We start from the raw sequence: 17,513 nt of genomic DNA, 5'->3' as shown, positions 1-17,513 counted from the left end.
TTGTCTTAAAATCCAAAAAACAGTTTCATTTCCATGGATTATTTAAAATAACTGCTTGATTTCATCATAATCAAACACTTTTTATGTTGTCTTCTGGAGTGTGTGGAAAGGGCCTGTTAAGGCAAGATCCTCTATGGCCCTTATGCAGTTGCGCAATAGAGGCGAGTATAAGGAGCCCCCGACATCAAAAAAGACGATAGAAGTGAATGGTGGGAAAAATAAATGAACACACCATATGACTGCAGCTGGGCTTGTCCAAGAGAAGGTCTTTAATTTCACTCGAGGACAGAACTTTCCGGAAACAGCTAACTCTTAACATCAGTAACATCAAGGATTTTCACACACAGTCATAAAATATTTGGAAATGTGCACAGATGGCAGGGCAGATAGTTCTCAGATGGTTTCAAAAGTCATGAGTTTTTTCTAGTACCAATTACATATGTGTCTCAGGGAGGGCTTACCTTGGCTGTACAGAAACAGACAGAGTGTCGGTCTCTCTGCCCAGATTAGAATGCAGACCACACTTAGGCACCTAAAATGTATACAAGGTGGATTTAAAAAAGCACATCTGTTCTCTGTAGCTATGTGGCTCTGACATTAAGACTACGGAGGTGTGGCTCATGTTCCAGATGCACAGACTGCCGTATCTACAACCTGCTAAACTGTAAAACAATCCGGCAAGCTACCGTTCACCTGCAGTAAAAGGGGAGTAGGAGCTGCTAAACTATGTAGGAAAAGGACTAGTCCTCCGTGTGAGGCAAGCCCTGTGTTTGCTTCTTTTTGTTGCCTTAACACTTTTCTTGGCTTACCCGGTAACGTTTAGAGCCTTGCAATCACAGACTGGGCTCTTTGGAGAAAAGTTACTGCCTCATCTTTGCCCCCTGTTTCCACTAGTTACAATAGGTTAATGCCATAAAGCAAGGATCAGATTTCAAATCTCACAACTGCCTCTCCTCTTGTGCTAAGATTCCTCAAACCAGACTGCCTATGGCATAAGGGGGTGGGGTGCTGGAGCCAGCAAGGCTGGGCCCATGGTTGGAGGGATGCTTTATAGCTTCAACAACTGATAGATGGACTTAAAGATTTCAAAGAGCTGACTTAGCAGCTCTTGTAGCTAACCTCACCTAGCTACAAACACACCTGACATCCTGTTCCTGCTACAGAATACTGTGCACTGCACAAACTTCATACTGAACACACAACCACTGCAACACACTGTTAGGTTTGAGAAATTTAATGTCCTCCAGCCCCTTTGAAGTCTAATTGTTTGTCAAAGGGCTCTCCAAAAAGAGGGCAGGAAATTCCCCTTCCATTGTGTCCCAGTTCATACTCTCAGGCCTGTTGCTCGACACCCCCATGGAGGCCATAAATCAATCTCAGATTGCAAATTAAGCATATAGTATATCATTGCTGATGTTAGCGATAATGGCATCACTGAACCCTAACAGCCAACCTCCTGAGCTGAAATCCATGGCAACTCTTAATACAGCCTGTCAGGTTTTCCACGGAGCTGTGTATCCGTGATATATTATCGTCGCAATCTCAGAAAGAATGCATGCTTGCACTCCTTGCTATCTAAGGGGTAATATTTGTCGTAAAAATCCAAAATGTATTCTTCAGTCTTAAATCCAAATTTTTGATACAGCAGCATAGCGGAGTTGCTTGCAGAGACGTGAAGAGTAACATCTTTGCCCATACAGGTCTGCCAAAGAAAAAACACAGCCAGACAATGAGAGCGCCTCCAGGGAAAAGGAGGAGGTGAAGAAACTCAAATTCTAGAATTTAACTACTTAGAGAAATGTGGGGAAAGCAGAGGCCTTGAAACAGAGAAATTACAACACATAGCAACAGCTGAAATCAGATGAACGACTGTTTATCAAAAACCTTTGTGATTGAGTAATCAGCAGTTTGAGGGCAGGAACAGAAACTAGACTTTAATTTGTCAATTTTCCTATCTCCTTCTCAGTGTAATTGTTAATTAAAAATAATCTCAAACACTTACTAACAGTGACCGGAAGAAAAAAACATCCAAAAGAGTAAGCATTCTGCTTCTGGGGCTGGACACATTTCTGTCATCAAATACACCTAGACTTGCTAGAATCACACTGGCACCACTAGGTTACCTCCAGGTGTGTCACACTGGAATTCCAGTAGATGCCAGCCTGATCCACTCCCATCCTTGAGCCCCTGGGCTCACAGCCTGAGAAGCCCAGCTAAATATCTGTGTTCAGATAGTAAGTGGCAATTCTGACATTAACTTGGAGATTCTTTGTTATTTAGCAATCAGATTATTCATAAAAACTCTCCAATATGTTTAATATAATAATTCTTCTGACTTTTAGCACTCCTTTCATGCCATGCTCTGAAAGCATTTTGCATCCATTACATCCAAACGGTAAGTACAAGGAAGGAGTAGGATACAGCCATTAAGGAATTTTAATGACAGAGCATTTGATCTTGGTGTGCAAGAAAAATTAATTCTTGTTTTCAGAGGCTAGTAATAAGACTCCCACCTGTATGAGGCCAGAATAAAGCAATCAAAATTAGGGACATTTTTGAAAAAGAAAAGTTAGAACCAGAACATTAGAAATATTCAGCCTTGACCCCAGTGAAATGTGTAACTTTTGGAATTGCATTCACACAATTCAGTGCGCTGTTTGCATCAGAGGATGGAATCTAGTCTATTTGTAGATTATGCTACTGCCAGCAGTTCATCTCAAACTGAATATAACCTGCCTCCCACCATAGACCCAAATACACAGCAGATCAGTGGTAGTCAAACAGAAGCTTAATGTGAAGTGGCAATCTCTCGTTATCACTGGAGTCGGTTTGTGTGACCCCCACTGTTTGTGGGACACCAGTGCAAATCCTGGTTAGCTCTGTTGAACTTGATGGCATTACTTTGGTTTTATCTCAGTGTAACTGGGAGCAGAATTTGGTCAACTGTTTATTTTAGATCCTGCAAACAGTAGTGGTAATTTTCCACAATGGCCCATCAATGGGCCGAAACTCTGCCACAGAGGAGACCTAATTCAGTTTTCATGCCCCTTTGAATTTTGGCATCTCTTCTAAGGATGTGTCCTCACTAGACTTTTGTACCTTGAGTTCACTGATGCCAGTGAACTCGAGGCAGTTAACACGTTTGTAAAATGTGGGCATTCCTCACGTTTGATCCAAGTGACAAACATTTGTTCTTTACCTAAACCGAGATACATTTGAACAAGCACCCTACATGTCAGAGTCTATGGCATTAACTCTGCTTGTGATCTAGTCATCGGTGGCCAGTGACTGGTGTAGCTGAGTTACAGGTAAGGAAAGCTATACTGGTACTGATTGAGCCTTCCCCTGCTTGAAACTGGGATTAGCTCATCCAGTGCAGATCGCAACTTTTCTTTTCTACGCTTGCGGTTTGCAATGTTGCTGCTGCACAGTTACTGGCTGCTGATGGATGAATCAGAGCCAAACCCAAATACAGACAAGGCCTGTATCACTTGGCTAATCTCCTAGGCCATCCAATCACGCATAGCCTACCCTATTTGAAAATGTCCTTTTAAATCCATAAAAAAATTCTGTTTGAGTATAATGATTTTCACAATAAAAATTCACACATGGTAGCACGTCACCCATGTAAGTACACAAACAAGGTAACAAAGGATGGGAAGGGGAGAGAGAGAGGATAATAACAAGCGGTATTGACTCAGCACTGTTTGCATCCACACATAAAGATGGGGACAATGCTGGCTCCTTATCAAGGAGAAGAATCTTGCAGCTACCTGAATAAGATGGTAGATCATAAAGGTTGCAATCCCTGCTCTTCTCCACTCAGGATGAACAAACAGAAAAGAGATGTAAGCTTCATTGTATTTCACGTCTGGCACCATGAAGCCAAAGGCAATGATGACTTTTTTGTAAAGGACAACAACACTGAAGTCTGGATACTGCAGGCATTCTGACAAATCAATTCCTACAGGGTGTGAGAAGAGCACAGCTATAAAGCACTGCAAACCAAAGGGAAATGTTAATTCAATACAAAACAGTTCATACAATATTATACAGTCAGGGCATGATGGAATTTAAGGGAAATTAACAGCTTAAAGAGTGTTAAAAAGCAGGTTTTTCAGGAGAATCTGCTCAACTACTACTTTTTGTTGTCATTTTCAAACTCTTATGCATAGAAAGATGCTATCAGCCTGTAAGGCCAGAAAAGAAGTCAATTGAAGTCAATTCAACTACTGTTGAAGTCAATGGGAGCAGCATTTAGCCCATGTACAGAAGAAAAAAAATCCTTAAAAATGGACTCTACAGCAGCCGGTGCTAAGAAATTAACAACACTGATTCACACCCAAATGGTATGAAAATAAAGACAAAAAACTAACTTAAAATGTGGTTCTGCTCTAAAAAGTGATGGTAAAAATGGCATCTTGTTACCCAACTGATGATCTTCCTGTGTGTATTCAGAGCCACAGCTACTGAATTCATAAAGGGCCCAATTCCAAACACACACATGAATAAAGTTACATGTGTAAATGATAGCTGGACTGGGTCCTAAACGTGTTTGTACTGCTCTTTACTTCTGATAGTACTTCTGCCCTGCATAGCCAATAAAGCTATGGGACAGTGTAATGGATTCTATTACAGCTTGCTCATCAACAGGAGTGTATTGCTGGCAATATGTGACTCCAAAAGAATTTCAGATCTCAGGTTGAGATTCCAGGGCTGCAGACTGAAAAACTGTATTTGTATTTGTACACTGGTCAGATCCGGTCTAGAGCCAGGGAGGTACAATCAACGTGGAACCCCAAGAAGCCATGTGTAAGAAAGCCACCTCCTCTCTTCTGCAGATGAGACCTCTTTTCATGAAGAAGGAAGATAGAGTAACACTGGACTTTTTACAGATGCAAGAAAGGGTTCATAGATTTTGAAATGAAGCACAGAAATTAAAATGATCCTGCCCAGATTTAAATCTGATTTATGGAGCTTAGATTCACTAGAGATTTTTTGCATCAGTTAAATAGAGGAAGTGAGTATCTTTGGTTATGTCTTCATTGGGGGGAAAAAAAAGTTATGGTTTTATGGCAAGATAACTAACTTAAGTTAGTTTTTTTGATGCACAATCTTAGTGGATACAAGGCATTGTAGTTTTTATCTTAGCATAGCCAGTTAATCAGACCTACAATCCCCACCTGGGGTTTACTTCAGCTAGCTACCTCAAGGGGAAAACTATATTGCCTTATCTCTAGTAGGATTTTATTATCTCGGTGTAAAAAACCCAATCCCCCCCACCCCCCCTTTTTTTTTTTTTTTTGCAGTGAAGACATAGCCTTTGTAAAAGCTAGTTTGGACACTCCTCACATGTTTTTGGTTTACCCTCTGCTGATCCCTCCTAGCCTGTAAACAAAAGATTTTAATTCTCTAAGCCTTTACAAAGGTCTGAACTACCTTTAATTAAGTGGCAATAGACTTATCCTTTAAGTCATTTTTCAGAGTAGAACAGTACACTTGATCGGTGTCTGTACAGTCCTTAGTGCAATGGGGTACTGGGCCACGCCTGGGGCTCCTAAGCACTATGGTAACAGAAATCATTAATAATAAATATAAGGGCCAGATTCTCCATTACACCTGGGCAAAGGTAGTGCCCAGTACATGTAAGCCATTACCATTCTAATTTGGTAATATTTTACACCCATTTTCCACAGATGGAATTGCCTAAGCAAGATGCAAGGCAGGGAAGAATCAGACCCTTCATGTTTCCTCATATGCTCATTAAAACCATCACAAAAATGCCAACAACGGATGTATTTGCAAAGGTGGAGTAACAGCATATTGTTTTTCTGTAACACGAATTATTCTTGAGATTTAAAACTTCATGGAATACTGGGAGCAAACAGTGGAATTAACCAATCTCTTGCCTGAGAAAGAGTTGGGTGGAGAGGAATCAGTGATAAGGAGAAGTGTTAATTATCTCAGGGCTGCAGTCTACTGTGAAATGACTCAGAGCTTGTCTGTACACAAAGTTGTATGGCTTTGACTACTGGTTATAAAGCAGTACAGCCCCAACATGGCGTGTATACTGGCTTTATATAAGTACAGTTTAGGGCTCATCTACATGGGAGGTGTTTCCCTTATGCTAGTATAATTATACCAGTATGGTTAAAGCACTGTACCTTATACTGGTTGGTATAACTCTCCTGTTTAGACACACACATTCCAGAATGAGTAACTTTTTTAGGCTGTTTAAACTGCTTCCAAAGCTACATAAGCTAAACCAGAAAAAAGCCACTCTTATGCCATAACTACAACTCCACACAGAATCATAGAATATCAGGGTTGGAAGGGACCTCAGGAGGGCATCTAGTCCAAGCCCCTGCTCAAAACAGGACCACTCCCCAACTAAATCATCCCAGCCAGGGCTTTGACAAGCCTGACCTTAAAAACATCTAAAGAAGGTGATTCCACCACCTCCCTAGGTAACCCATTCCAGTGCTTCACCACCCTCCTAGTGAAAAAGTTTTTCCTAATATCCAACCTAAATCTCCCCCACTGCAACTTGAGACCATTACTCCTTGTTCTGTCATCCACTACCACTGAGAACAGTTTAGATCCATCCTCTTTGGACCCCCTTTCAGATAGTTGAAAGCAGCTATCAAATCCCTCCTCATTCTTCTCTTCTGCAGACTAAATAATCCCAGTTCCCGCAGCCTCGCCTCATAAATCATGTGCTCCAGCCCCCTAATCATTTTTGTTGCCCTCCGCTGGACTCTTTCCAATTTTTCCACATCCCTCTTGTAGTGCGGGGCCCAAAACTGGACACAGTACTCCAGATGAGGCCTCACCAATGTCGAATAGAGGGGAACGATCACGTCCCTCGATCTACTGGCAATGCCCCTACTTATACATCCCAAAATGCCATTGGCCTTCTTGGCAACAAGGGCACACTGTTGACTCATATCCAGCTTCTCGTCCACTGTAACCCCTAGGTCCTTTTCTGCAGAACTGCTGCCGAGCTATTCAGTCCCTAGTCTGTAGCGGGGCATGGGATTCTTCCTTCCTAAATGCAGGACTCTGTACTTGTCCTTGTTGAACCTCAGATTTCTTTTGGCCCAATCCTCTAATTTGTCTAGGTCCCTCTGTTTCCTATCACTACCCTCCAGCAAACGTATCCCTACCACTCCTCCCAATTTCGTGTCATCTGCAAACTTGCTGAAAGTGCAATCCACGCCATCCTCCAGATCATTAATGAAGATATACAACAAAACTGGCCCCGGGACCGACCCTTGGGGCACTCTGCTTGATGCCGGCTGCCAACTAGACATGGAGCCATTGATCACTACCCATTGAACCTGATGATCTAGCCAGCTTTCTATCCACCTTATAGTCCACATAGGGAGTCACACTGGTATAATTAGAGCACTTTAAATTCACACCCTTCCTTATACCGGTATAATTTCCACATGTAGACAAGACTTATTTGTGGAGGTTCTTGTATCAGTATCAGACACCTTTATACCAGTATAATTGTATTCACACTAAGGGTGGTACTGGTATAACTATTTCAGTAGAAAATCTCACCTTTAACTGACACCCGGTGTGACTGCAGTTTGGCTACACATACCCAAGCTATCTTTAATCTCATTAGCTCAGGTACCAGAGCAGGGAAGCCAGGGCAGCTGACCAAAACCCTGGGTAATTACTCACAGGGCTAGCCCACTCTGTCGCATCTTCAGTGCTCTGATACATGAGCTAGCTAGATTAAAACTAGATAGATGTATTTCCACTAGGAGCCTAAATAACTGTGTATTTGGGCCTTGGTGCTTATCACAAATTCCTGTCTGTGCCATAAGGATAGGCACTGAGTGGATGGGGGACTGAGGGATTTGGAGGGATGTGGGGGAGAGTTGTGATAAAGGTGTTCAGTTTCTGTTAGAACCAGAGGGTGTCTCATGCTTTCCAAAGTTGCTTGTGTAAAGACAGACATGCCAATTTATCGACTACTGATTTAGGGCTTAATGGTGCTATTGCAATACAAATAATATCTAATAATAATAATCGACCAAGTGTAGTGCAAATATTGATTTTAAAATATAGGTGTGGACTGCTTGCTTGTGTGTTATGAAAAACTTAATTTGCAGTGTTAGAGATGCTGAACCACATAGCAGATCATCATTACTAAGTCTCTACTGCCTAGGAACCACACCCAAGATCAGGGCTGCATAGTGACATGCATATAGTAAGAGACAGATCCTGCTCCAAGGAGCTTACAATAAAAAAAAATAAATAAAAAGCAACACAGACAAATAAATACTATAATCCCTATTTTACCAAAGGGAAACTGTGGCCCAGAGAGATTAAGGACCTTGCCCATGGTCACATAGGGAGCATGTGGCAGAGGCAGGAATCCTACCCAGATTGCCTGAGTTCCAGTCCAGTGCGTTGCGGCCTTGTGCTTACTGGGAAGAAACTTTCTTCTCACGCCAGTTAGGAACAGTGTCTGGTAAAACCTCTGTTTACTATGATAAGGCCCTGATTCAGCAAAACACTTAAGCGGGTGCTTAACTTTAGGCATGCAAGTAGTCCTCTTAGCTCACACACTCCAAGCACAGTACATGCTTAAGTGCTTTGCTGACTCAAGGCCCAATTGCCCAGTACGGTTTGATCTCAGAAATGTAGAGGCTGACGTCTTTCCACCACAGACCATCTGACAGAATTCCTCTTAAATAAATATTTCTAGAATAACTGAGGCAAACAAATAACCACTGAGGAAACAGACCTGCTCCAAAAATAATTTTTGAAACAAAACCTTTTCTTTCCTAGAAAACCGTACTGAGGGAATCCTACCAGGCCAGAAGAATTCATGGCACATGGAGTTGATCGTGGGGATGTGGTTCGGGCGAACGTAGCAGTAATCAATGGGTGCTTCAGGCTCAGCCTTCCAGTCAGGATCGTTCTTGTGTGGATGGGCACAGATTTCTGCCAGCAGCTGCAGTTTAGGAGGCTTGGTCTCATGGTCACGCCTGCCAGTACCACAAAAACAATCAACAATGTGAAAGACAAGCTGGTAACAATAACTGCCACTGCTACTAAATGTTTGCTGCACAGGAAATATTCCTCTGATATACTACAAGTGCTACAAGAGGACGTTGTGTTCCATTCATTCCTGTGGAAACTTGTGCCCAACCAGGCAAAAATACAAGCTATTCACCAGAAGCCAGGATGCTTTTGCAATCCTGAGCACCCTGCACCAGTCTGCCCCTAAGAATGGGAGGAGAGAATGACAGAAGTGAGATTCAGACTCTAGGAGTCTGTACCTGATGTAAGGTTTCAGAACGCGAGACGTGTAGGGACTGACGATGCTGTGGTCTGTCACCAAGTCTTCTGAGCCTACCAGTCGGTACAGAAATTTTGTTGTCTGGTGCCTATATCCCTTCATAGCAGGCAGCGTAGTCTACATGGCAGGACAAAAATAAATGGTCATGTCAGGGGAGCTGCCAACAGCCTTATGTTTGGAACCCAAAGCTACAGAGGGGAAAAGACTTCTCTCAGGTGGGGTTTCCACCTGTCCGACCAGGGAGTCTGGCACCTACAGTCCAGTGCTCCTGCCCATAGTGACTCCACAGCTCCCCCAAATTTCAGAGCCTGATCCTGCAAGGTTCTGAGTGCACCCATCACCCACTGTCATCTTGGGAGTGCCCATGGTCCTGGATGGTAAGAAAGTAATGCAATTTGTCAAGGTACTTACACAGGCTCCATCACCAAAGTGTTTGAGTGTAGAAGGAGCATGAGCAACTGGAACTGAGCAACGGTGGCATCTACACGTGTTTGTATTTTATAGAGCAGGGGTGACCAGCCTATGGTTCCGGAGCCCCATGCGGCTCTTCAGACGTTAACATGCGGCTCCTTGTCCAGGCGCCGACTCCGGGGCTGGAGCTACAGGCGCCAACTTTCCAATGTGCCAGGGGGTGCTCACAGCTCAACCCCCGGCTCTGCCACAGGCCCTGCCCCCACTCCACCCCTTCCCCCCCTTCCCTCAGCCTGCCATGCCCTTGCTCCTCTCCCCTCCCCCGCAGAGCCTCCTGCATGCCACAAAATAGCTGACTGGGAGGTGCAGGGAGGGAGGGGGTGGTGCTGATCAGCCGGGCTGCTGGTGGGTGGGAGGCGCTGGGAGCAGGGTGCGGGAGCTGATGGGGGACTGCTGACCTATTACTGTGGCTCTTTGGCAATGCACATTGGTAAATTGTGGCTCCTCCTCAGGCTCAGGTTGGCCACCCCTGGTATAGAGTATTATCCAACTGTAGAATGGAGCTGGGAAGTGCACTGGTGTGGATACAAGTCCTTTAAAAAATGAAGCTCATTCTTGTAATCCTTTTTACTTTGGGAGCCAGATTTCCTCAGTTTGATGTCTACTACATGTAACAGAAACCCGGATACAGCTGGCCCCAGGAACTAACTTGGAATTGAAAGCACTCACCTGGTACCTGTCCAGGATCCTGAAATCCTGGCTAGTCGTTCTGTATGTTGCATGCCCTGCTGGCAGCCTGGAAATGCCTCTTTCTTTGGCTCCATAGATCCCATCAACCAAGAGCAGAGCAGCATTCACAACCTGGTCCAAGTCAAAGAGTGGCAGTCCCCTTTCCCTCTTGGCCTGCCGGACTATCAGCTTGCGCCTCAACCTCCGGGCCTCTGGGGTCATGCTCACAGCATTGGGACAGGCCTCCAGCCTCTTCAGAAGTAGCTTTTCCTCATAGATGCTTACAGATGTGTACTTGGGAGCTTTGGGCTTATTGTCCTTCTCCACCTGTGGCTTCCTCTTGTCTCGCCCCCTGGCCTGTAGGGATGCATTTGAATCTTCAGGGTCTTCGCTGTCAACTTCCATCCTCTCTGCTTTCTCTTCTTCACTCTCCACCTCTTGCTTGATCTGCTCAGGCGTTTTCACTTTCTTTCGGCTCACTATCATAGGCCCAGCACCCATTGGCCCACTAGGAGGGGGAATGTACTCTATTCCTGGATCTATGACTCCATCTCCTTCCATTTCTTCATCATCTGTACAGAAGACCAAAATAACTCAATAGACACACACAAATGCAAACCCAGCATAGCAAGAACATCATCACCCCAGGGGGTTTGTGGCTGTAAGTGTGAAGGAAATATAACGTGGCGTTTACCTGTAATAGCCTGCCTGTCAGACACTCCTGGGCCTACATTTTCAAAAGTAACTAGTGATTTTGGATGCCCAACTTGAGAAATCTTAAAGGAGCCTGATTTCAGGAAGTGCTGAGCACCTGCCATTTAAGGTCTCTTTAAAGTGTCTCACAGTTTGGCCCCTTCAAACAGGGGCAACCGAAACCAATAGTCCCTTCAAAATGTAGACTCATTTTTTTTTTCTATTTTAAAGGAACACTTTTTAAAATTGTTCTTTACTTAATGCCTTCCTTAAAAATTCCTTAAGAGCATGAAAACTGATGCAATAAAATGGCAGAGCTGAGCTGAAGCCTTACAGATTACTGGCCAGATGTTCAGCTGGTGTAAGCTGGACAAGTTCCACTTAAGTTAATGGAGCAAAGCTGAAGTGATATCCTTACTTACAGTGAGTAGTGCTTATTCCATGTGTTCCCCCTATTCATTTCAATGAACTACTCATGGTATAAAGTACTATTCAGCTTCAGTAAGCATCTCACAATCTGACCCAGAATTCATCTCTTTGATTAGGGAATGTTACATGTCTGTACTCAGACAAATGAAAGCACTAGAAAACAAACAAACAAAAACCTCAATACTTTACTGATGTGAAAGACTCTTTCCTTTAAGAGAGCTCTCTAATTTTGCCTTGACCTGACATTGCAACACTATTACCTGTCATATTGTTTTATGCAGGAATTACTGGGTGAAATTGTCTGCCCTGTGTTATAAAAGATGTCACACTAGATGACCAAGTGGTCCCTTCCTGCCTTAGAATCTCTGACTACATCTGTCTGTGAAAATCTAATTTAGATTGTCATGTAATTAGGAAGAAAACTGCACTTTGCCAGTTATTTTCCATCATGCCTTGAAGTAAAGCAAACAGGGTATTCTTTTGTCAAGGTAACTATGTCAACACTATTGTTAGAAACTGCTTGTCACTTCCTATTAAACACAACACATGGCATCTCTTACCATGAAACAAGGCCTGTGGCGGCATTACATCCGGGATGAGATCTGCTTCTGAGAGCAGGCTGGGAGTAGCTGAATGGGAAGCTGGCGTCCCAGGAGCAGAGAAGTCCAGAGATGGGGAAGGAGACGGGCTTGTCAGAGGAGTTCGATCTGAGGAGCTCAAAGATGAGAAGTCAATCACCTCTCCCTTCTCAAGGACCATGTCAGGGCGACGGCCTCGGCTGGTGAATTTGACGGGAGTGGAGGAGGTGCTTCGGTCCAGGAAGCCGGCTGCCTCCTTCTGGGCTCTCCTAATGTCCTTGGCTTCTTGAGTGCGAGACCTCTTCTCCTTCAGCTCCATGGCTGACTCTACAGGATTGCGGCTCACCCGCTTCCTCAGCCCCTCCACTGTAATGATGGGATCCAGAGGTGGTTTTGAAGCTGCTAGAGAATAAATAGTTTATTTATTCTAAAAGGCACTGAGCTTTTGATGCCCCTTTACTCATCATTTGTATCCACATGAGCAAGTTTTGATGGTAGTCTTTTAAGAAGGGCCTTCAAGCCATGGTTGAAATTCTCCCCTGTGTAGAGCATCGAGCATAAAGGTTAGGCACCACTGAAGTCCGATATTGGCCCTTTGCACAGGAGTGAATTTCACTCCTTGTGACTAAACTGACAAAAGATGCTTTAAAAAGAGAAGAACATCAAGGTAACAGGGAGTAGAGAAATTGTGGTAATTACAGAGACAGGAAAGCAATACAAAATACAAAAGCACTTGGATCATTTAAATGACAATACGTGTATGTACGCTACAAAGAGGGTGTAAAAAACTATGGGTCTCTTCTCACACTGGTATAAATCTGGAGAAACTCCTCTGAAGTCAGTGGATTTACACCAGTGTAAAACTAGTGCAAATGAGAGCAGAATCAGGCCCTGTAACCCCACCCACCCCATCCACAGCTGTGCCATTCCATTCTGTGTGTTGTCATCATGACAGTTACCTTTTGCTTTCAGTGCAGATGCAGAGAGCTTCTCTGCTTCGGGTTTCATCGTAGGAGGCTTATTGTGAACAAGTTTCCACCATCCTGGTTCTCCAAATTCCTGTGCCCCTGAGCGGAAAAACAAGGGGCTCCCTACAGAAAGACAACCAGCAACAGTGCTCCACCAAGTTGAAGTCTTCTTCCTAAATCAAGAGAGGGAAAAATGAGAGACACCAAGAACATTTTAATTAGACTTTATTCTCCTTTGCCAAAAAGACTAGGGTGAATGCTTGTGCCATTTACTCTGATGTAGTAGTTCACTTGGCCTCCAGACTTGAAGCATTTCAGCAGTGCCACTCTTTCTGATTTCCACTGGGTGATTTCCAGCTGGAATCTGGGACACCAAGTTCCAAGACCCAGCTATGACTTATCAACTAGACTCTGCTCTGAAAAGCGATTCCATTTTGATGCTCTCTCAGGGACTCGCAATATCAAATATGCGGAGTTTACAAGTAAAGAGATGGTTTTCCTAACTGCTGGTGCTTTGTTTATTCCGGCTTTCACATCACCAACCATAAAGATTCTGTAGTTGGGTCTTAATCAACAGTTCTATTGACAATAAAAGAGCCAGAACAGAATCCAGCTTACTCTCCAGTAGCTGTGCTAACTTAACAGTGCTAAGAAGAATAAAAACTTACTCTGTTGTTAAAGTCAGTAGATAGGACTCAACACACATAAGGGAGAGGGGTATTGGAAGGGGGAGAGAGAGAGAAGGGAAAGATCTGAGTAAGAAGGTGTCATTTTACATGAGGGGTCGGCAACCTTTTAGAAGCGGTGTGCCAAGTCTTCATTGATTCACTTTAATTTAAGGTTTCGTGTGCCAATATTACATTTTAACGTTTTTTAGAAGGTCTCTCTCTATAAGTCTGTATATTATATAACTAAATTATTGTTGTATGTAAAAAGGTTTTCAAAATGTTGAAGAAGCTTCATTTAAAATTAAATTAAAATGCTGATCTTACACCGCCGGCCCGCTCAGCCCACTGCCCATCTGGGGTTCCGTTCACCTAGGCCGGCAGCGGGCTGAGCAGGGCCTGCGGCCGGGACCCAGGCTGGCAAGGGGCCGGCAGCCACAACCCCAGACCGGCAGCGGGCTGATCGGGACCAGCGGCTGGGACCCCAGATCAGCAGTGGGCTGAGCGGCTCAGCCCGCTGCTGGTCTGGGGTTCTGTCCGCCGGCTCCTGCCAGCCAGGGTCCCAGCTGCCGGCCCCGCTCAGCCCGCTGCCGGTCTTGGGTCCCAGTCCTGTTCACATAGAGTAGGTACCTACCTTCTCCCTGGTTCTGGCCCATTCTCTTCCTCTCTCTGCACTGAGATGAGGGTGGGAGTGCACTGAGAACAGAGCTGGGGGTGAAGAAGCAGGCTAGGGGTTGGGGTGCAGGGTCTGGCCAGGAGCTAGAATGAGGGAGGAGGCTCAGGGTTGGGGCAGGAGGTTTGGGTGTGGAGCACTTACCTGGGCAGCTCCCATTTGGTGCGAGGGGTGCAGGTGGGAACGTGGGGGTATGTGTGCAGGAGCTCCCGTTTGGTGCTGAGGGTGGGGGTGGGGATGTGGATGTGGGGGGTGCAAGAGTCAGGGCATGGGGTGGGGGGGGGCTGGGTATGTGTGGGGGGTGCAAGAGTCTGGGCAGGGAGTGTGTGAGGAGGGTGCAGAAGTCAGGGCAGGGGGCTGGGTATGTGTAGGGGTGCCGGAGTCAGGGCAGGGGGCTGAGTGTGTGTGAGGAGGATTCAGGGTCAGGGCAGAGGGCTGGGGGTGTGTGAAGGAGGTGCAGGGGTCAGGGCAGAGGACTGGGGGGTGTGGGGGGTTCAGAGTCAGGGCAGAGGGCTGGGGGTGTGTGAGGGGGCTGCACAATGGTGCTGTTTGAGGAAAGGTAGTGGGGATGCTCTCTCCCGAACCTGCCCTCGCCCCCCTCTGCTCTTGGGGAACAGCAGCCACCTCTGTAGTATTTTGAAACAGGAGTCAGGCAAGGGGGAAGCAATGAGACATGGTGGGGACAAAGAACAAGGAGGAGGAAAGGAGCAGAACTTCTCCTTCCTTTGCTTTGCTTCCACTGGGTATTACCGCTGGTGGGATTTTTTTTAAACTGCCTTTTTGCTTTTGTTTCTGCACTTGTGAAGAGTATGTACTCTTTGCCTGTGTAGCAGGCCTTACCCATTCGGGCTTGAGGCACTGTCACTTCCTCGGTTTCCCCTTCTTCCCCAGTTAATCCAACTTCACCCTGTGGGCATTTTCTCACTAACTCCCCTTTTTGGGGGAACTGGCATGATGAACACAAAGTTCACAACAACACAAATCTTCCATCCAGCCCTTCCTAGCTGGCTCCCATCTTTCATACGTGGTACTTAGTCCTGAACATGCTACAGCTCTTCTCCTCAGGCTCACAATCCTTTCCAGCCCTCCAAGCTGTGGCTTCTCTCCCAGCAGCAACCCGCTCCTGCAAGTCCCTCAGCTAAGACTTGTTCCTCAATAGGCTCTTGCTCCCTGCAGGTCTCTCTCTCTCAGGCCTTCTGCCTGGGAGCACTGGAGAGTTGTTACCAACCTGCCCTCTTCCAGCAGACTCCCTGAACTCTCTCTGAGTGCTCTCTCAGGCTGCCTTTGCATTTCCCAGCAGGCCTGGTTTTGAGTCACATGCTCTCATCACATGATCTAGTGGACTGAGAAGTAACCTAGTCACATGTGAGACTGAACCCAGGACTCCCTTTAAATGGCCACCTCAACCTGTGACAGCAGGTCAGACGGTGTTGAGTTTTTTTGTAGGCTGCCACAAGGCAAGCCAGCCATTTAACAGAGTTCTGGGTTCAGCCTCACCTGTGATTAGATTCAAATGAAGCAGCTGCACCACCAAGTTCTGGGACAACATGCAGGGCAGAAGTCATTTTGCAGGAGGCTGTTCTGGTTTCTCTCCTCCAAGCAAGTGGAACCATCCTCCATTCTCCCACAGGGGTGCATGCATGGAGGACAGGAAGCATTCCTGCTGGAGGCTAGGTGTAACAAGGAAAGGAGAAGAGTGCATGCAACCTGTCTCAGAATCGAGTAGCACACACAGGAAGTGATGGATCTCACAGAGAGGGAGAATGAGCCATCAGCTGTCTCCCTATCATGATGCTGCTGCCTGCAAAGAAGTCAGTCCTAAAACCTCTAGAAGCAGAGCCTGGTGGGACAGCTGCCTCATTTGAATCCTGTTTTATTGGTACCTTCAATGGTGGTGGTCAGGGTAACACAGAAATCAGGTACCTGTGTTTTAAACAGAAACAATAACGCAAAGAAATACCTTCCAATTAGACTGAAAGGCCAGATACTTATGTCCATTCTGTCAATCCAAACTATAACTCCAGAGGCTTGTTTTGTCTCCCTTGTGTCCCCACTGGCATATGCGTGTCTCTTTTCATCAGAATCAGAACAGATTCAGTGAGTTGCAGGGCATACTTAGAAAAACACATTCCATGCTCTGCGTGCCTAACAATGTCAAACTACTGTGCTGAGAGAGAAAAGGGTTATCAGCTTTGAACAGGACCTTTTATTCTGTTAGCTACTTTCCTGACACCATTAAATCAATTAGAAAATAGAATGATCCCTGCTGCTGAAGGAAAATCTTATATTGACTCTCTCCTTATCACACGCATCCAAAGGTCACACATGGTATAAGCAAACTTTGGTGTACATCCCTGAAATTTTTAGGCTATCCCAGAATGGTTAAAAATGTAAAGTAAGCCACTTTTTTTAACCCCCCGAATTTATAGCTAAAACATATACTTAGGGCCCTACCAAATTCATAGTCCATTTTGGTCAATTTCACAGTCAAAAGATTTTAAAAATCATAAATTTCATGATTTCAGCAATTTAAATATGAAATTTCACGGTGTTGTAATTGTAGGGGTCCTAATCCAAAAACTGAGTTGGGGGAAGGGGGTTGCAAGGTTATTTGGCGGGGGGGGGCGGAGAGGATCGCAGTACTGCTACCCTTACGTCTGCGCTGCTGCTGGCGACACTGCCTTCAGAGCTGGGCAGCTGGAGAGAGGAAGCTGCTGACCAGGAATTTGGTAGGGCCTTACATATACTGTGAAAAACACCACAGTGTCACAATATTTTGTAGTGACTAGCAAACAAGAGATTTCATTAAGAAAAGATCCAAAATAAGATGAAATAGGAAAAATTAGTTTCTTTCTCTGTGGGTTCTGATCCCACATCTATTTTATGTCAGTGTCATTCTATTCATTTTGATGGCATCCTCCCTTATTTACACCTGCGTAAATGAAATTAGAATCAGGCCCTATGTGTTCAGCAATTAAGTGAGATTTTAGGGTTATGATTTTGGAGGGTTACGCTGAACGGAAGCTGGGAAATTCCCACAAA

General features: G+C 45.1%; 1 protein-coding gene across 2 annotated transcripts in view; it reads right to left on the bottom strand.

Moving 5' to 3' along the window:
- Nucleotides 1–246: 246 nt before the first annotated feature.
- Nucleotides 247–17,513, bottom strand: part of KAT14 (lysine acetyltransferase 14) — a 22,579-nt gene continuing 5,312 nt past the window's right edge. Inside the window, exons 5-11 of one of the 2 annotated variants that reach the window (XM_073339733.1) lie at nucleotides 13,125–13,306; nucleotides 12,148–12,567; nucleotides 10,466–11,037; nucleotides 9,306–9,442; nucleotides 8,836–9,011; nucleotides 3,774–3,964; nucleotides 247–1,702 (exon numbers count right to left, since the gene is read on the bottom strand). In XM_073339733.1, the coding sequence (XP_073195834.1) occupies nucleotides 1,529–1,702; nucleotides 3,774–3,964; nucleotides 8,836–9,011; nucleotides 9,306–9,442; nucleotides 10,466–11,037; nucleotides 12,148–12,567; nucleotides 13,125–13,306 (1,852 nt within the window). In that variant the 3' untranslated portion in view covers nucleotides 247–1,528. The remainder of the gene's footprint in view (nucleotides 1,703–3,773; nucleotides 3,965–8,835; nucleotides 9,012–9,305; nucleotides 9,443–10,465; nucleotides 11,038–12,147; nucleotides 12,568–13,124; nucleotides 13,307–17,513) is intronic. The other variant, XM_073339734.1, reaches the window with a different exon arrangement.

This window comes from Lepidochelys kempii, chromosome 3, assembly GCF_965140265.1.
Source record: "Lepidochelys kempii isolate rLepKem1 chromosome 3, rLepKem1.hap2, whole genome shotgun sequence".
Lineage (NCBI taxonomy): Eukaryota > Metazoa > Chordata > Testudines > Cheloniidae > Lepidochelys > Lepidochelys kempii.
Note: the sequence above shows the minus strand (reverse complement) of the source record. Positions and strands in the feature narration are given on the sequence as shown.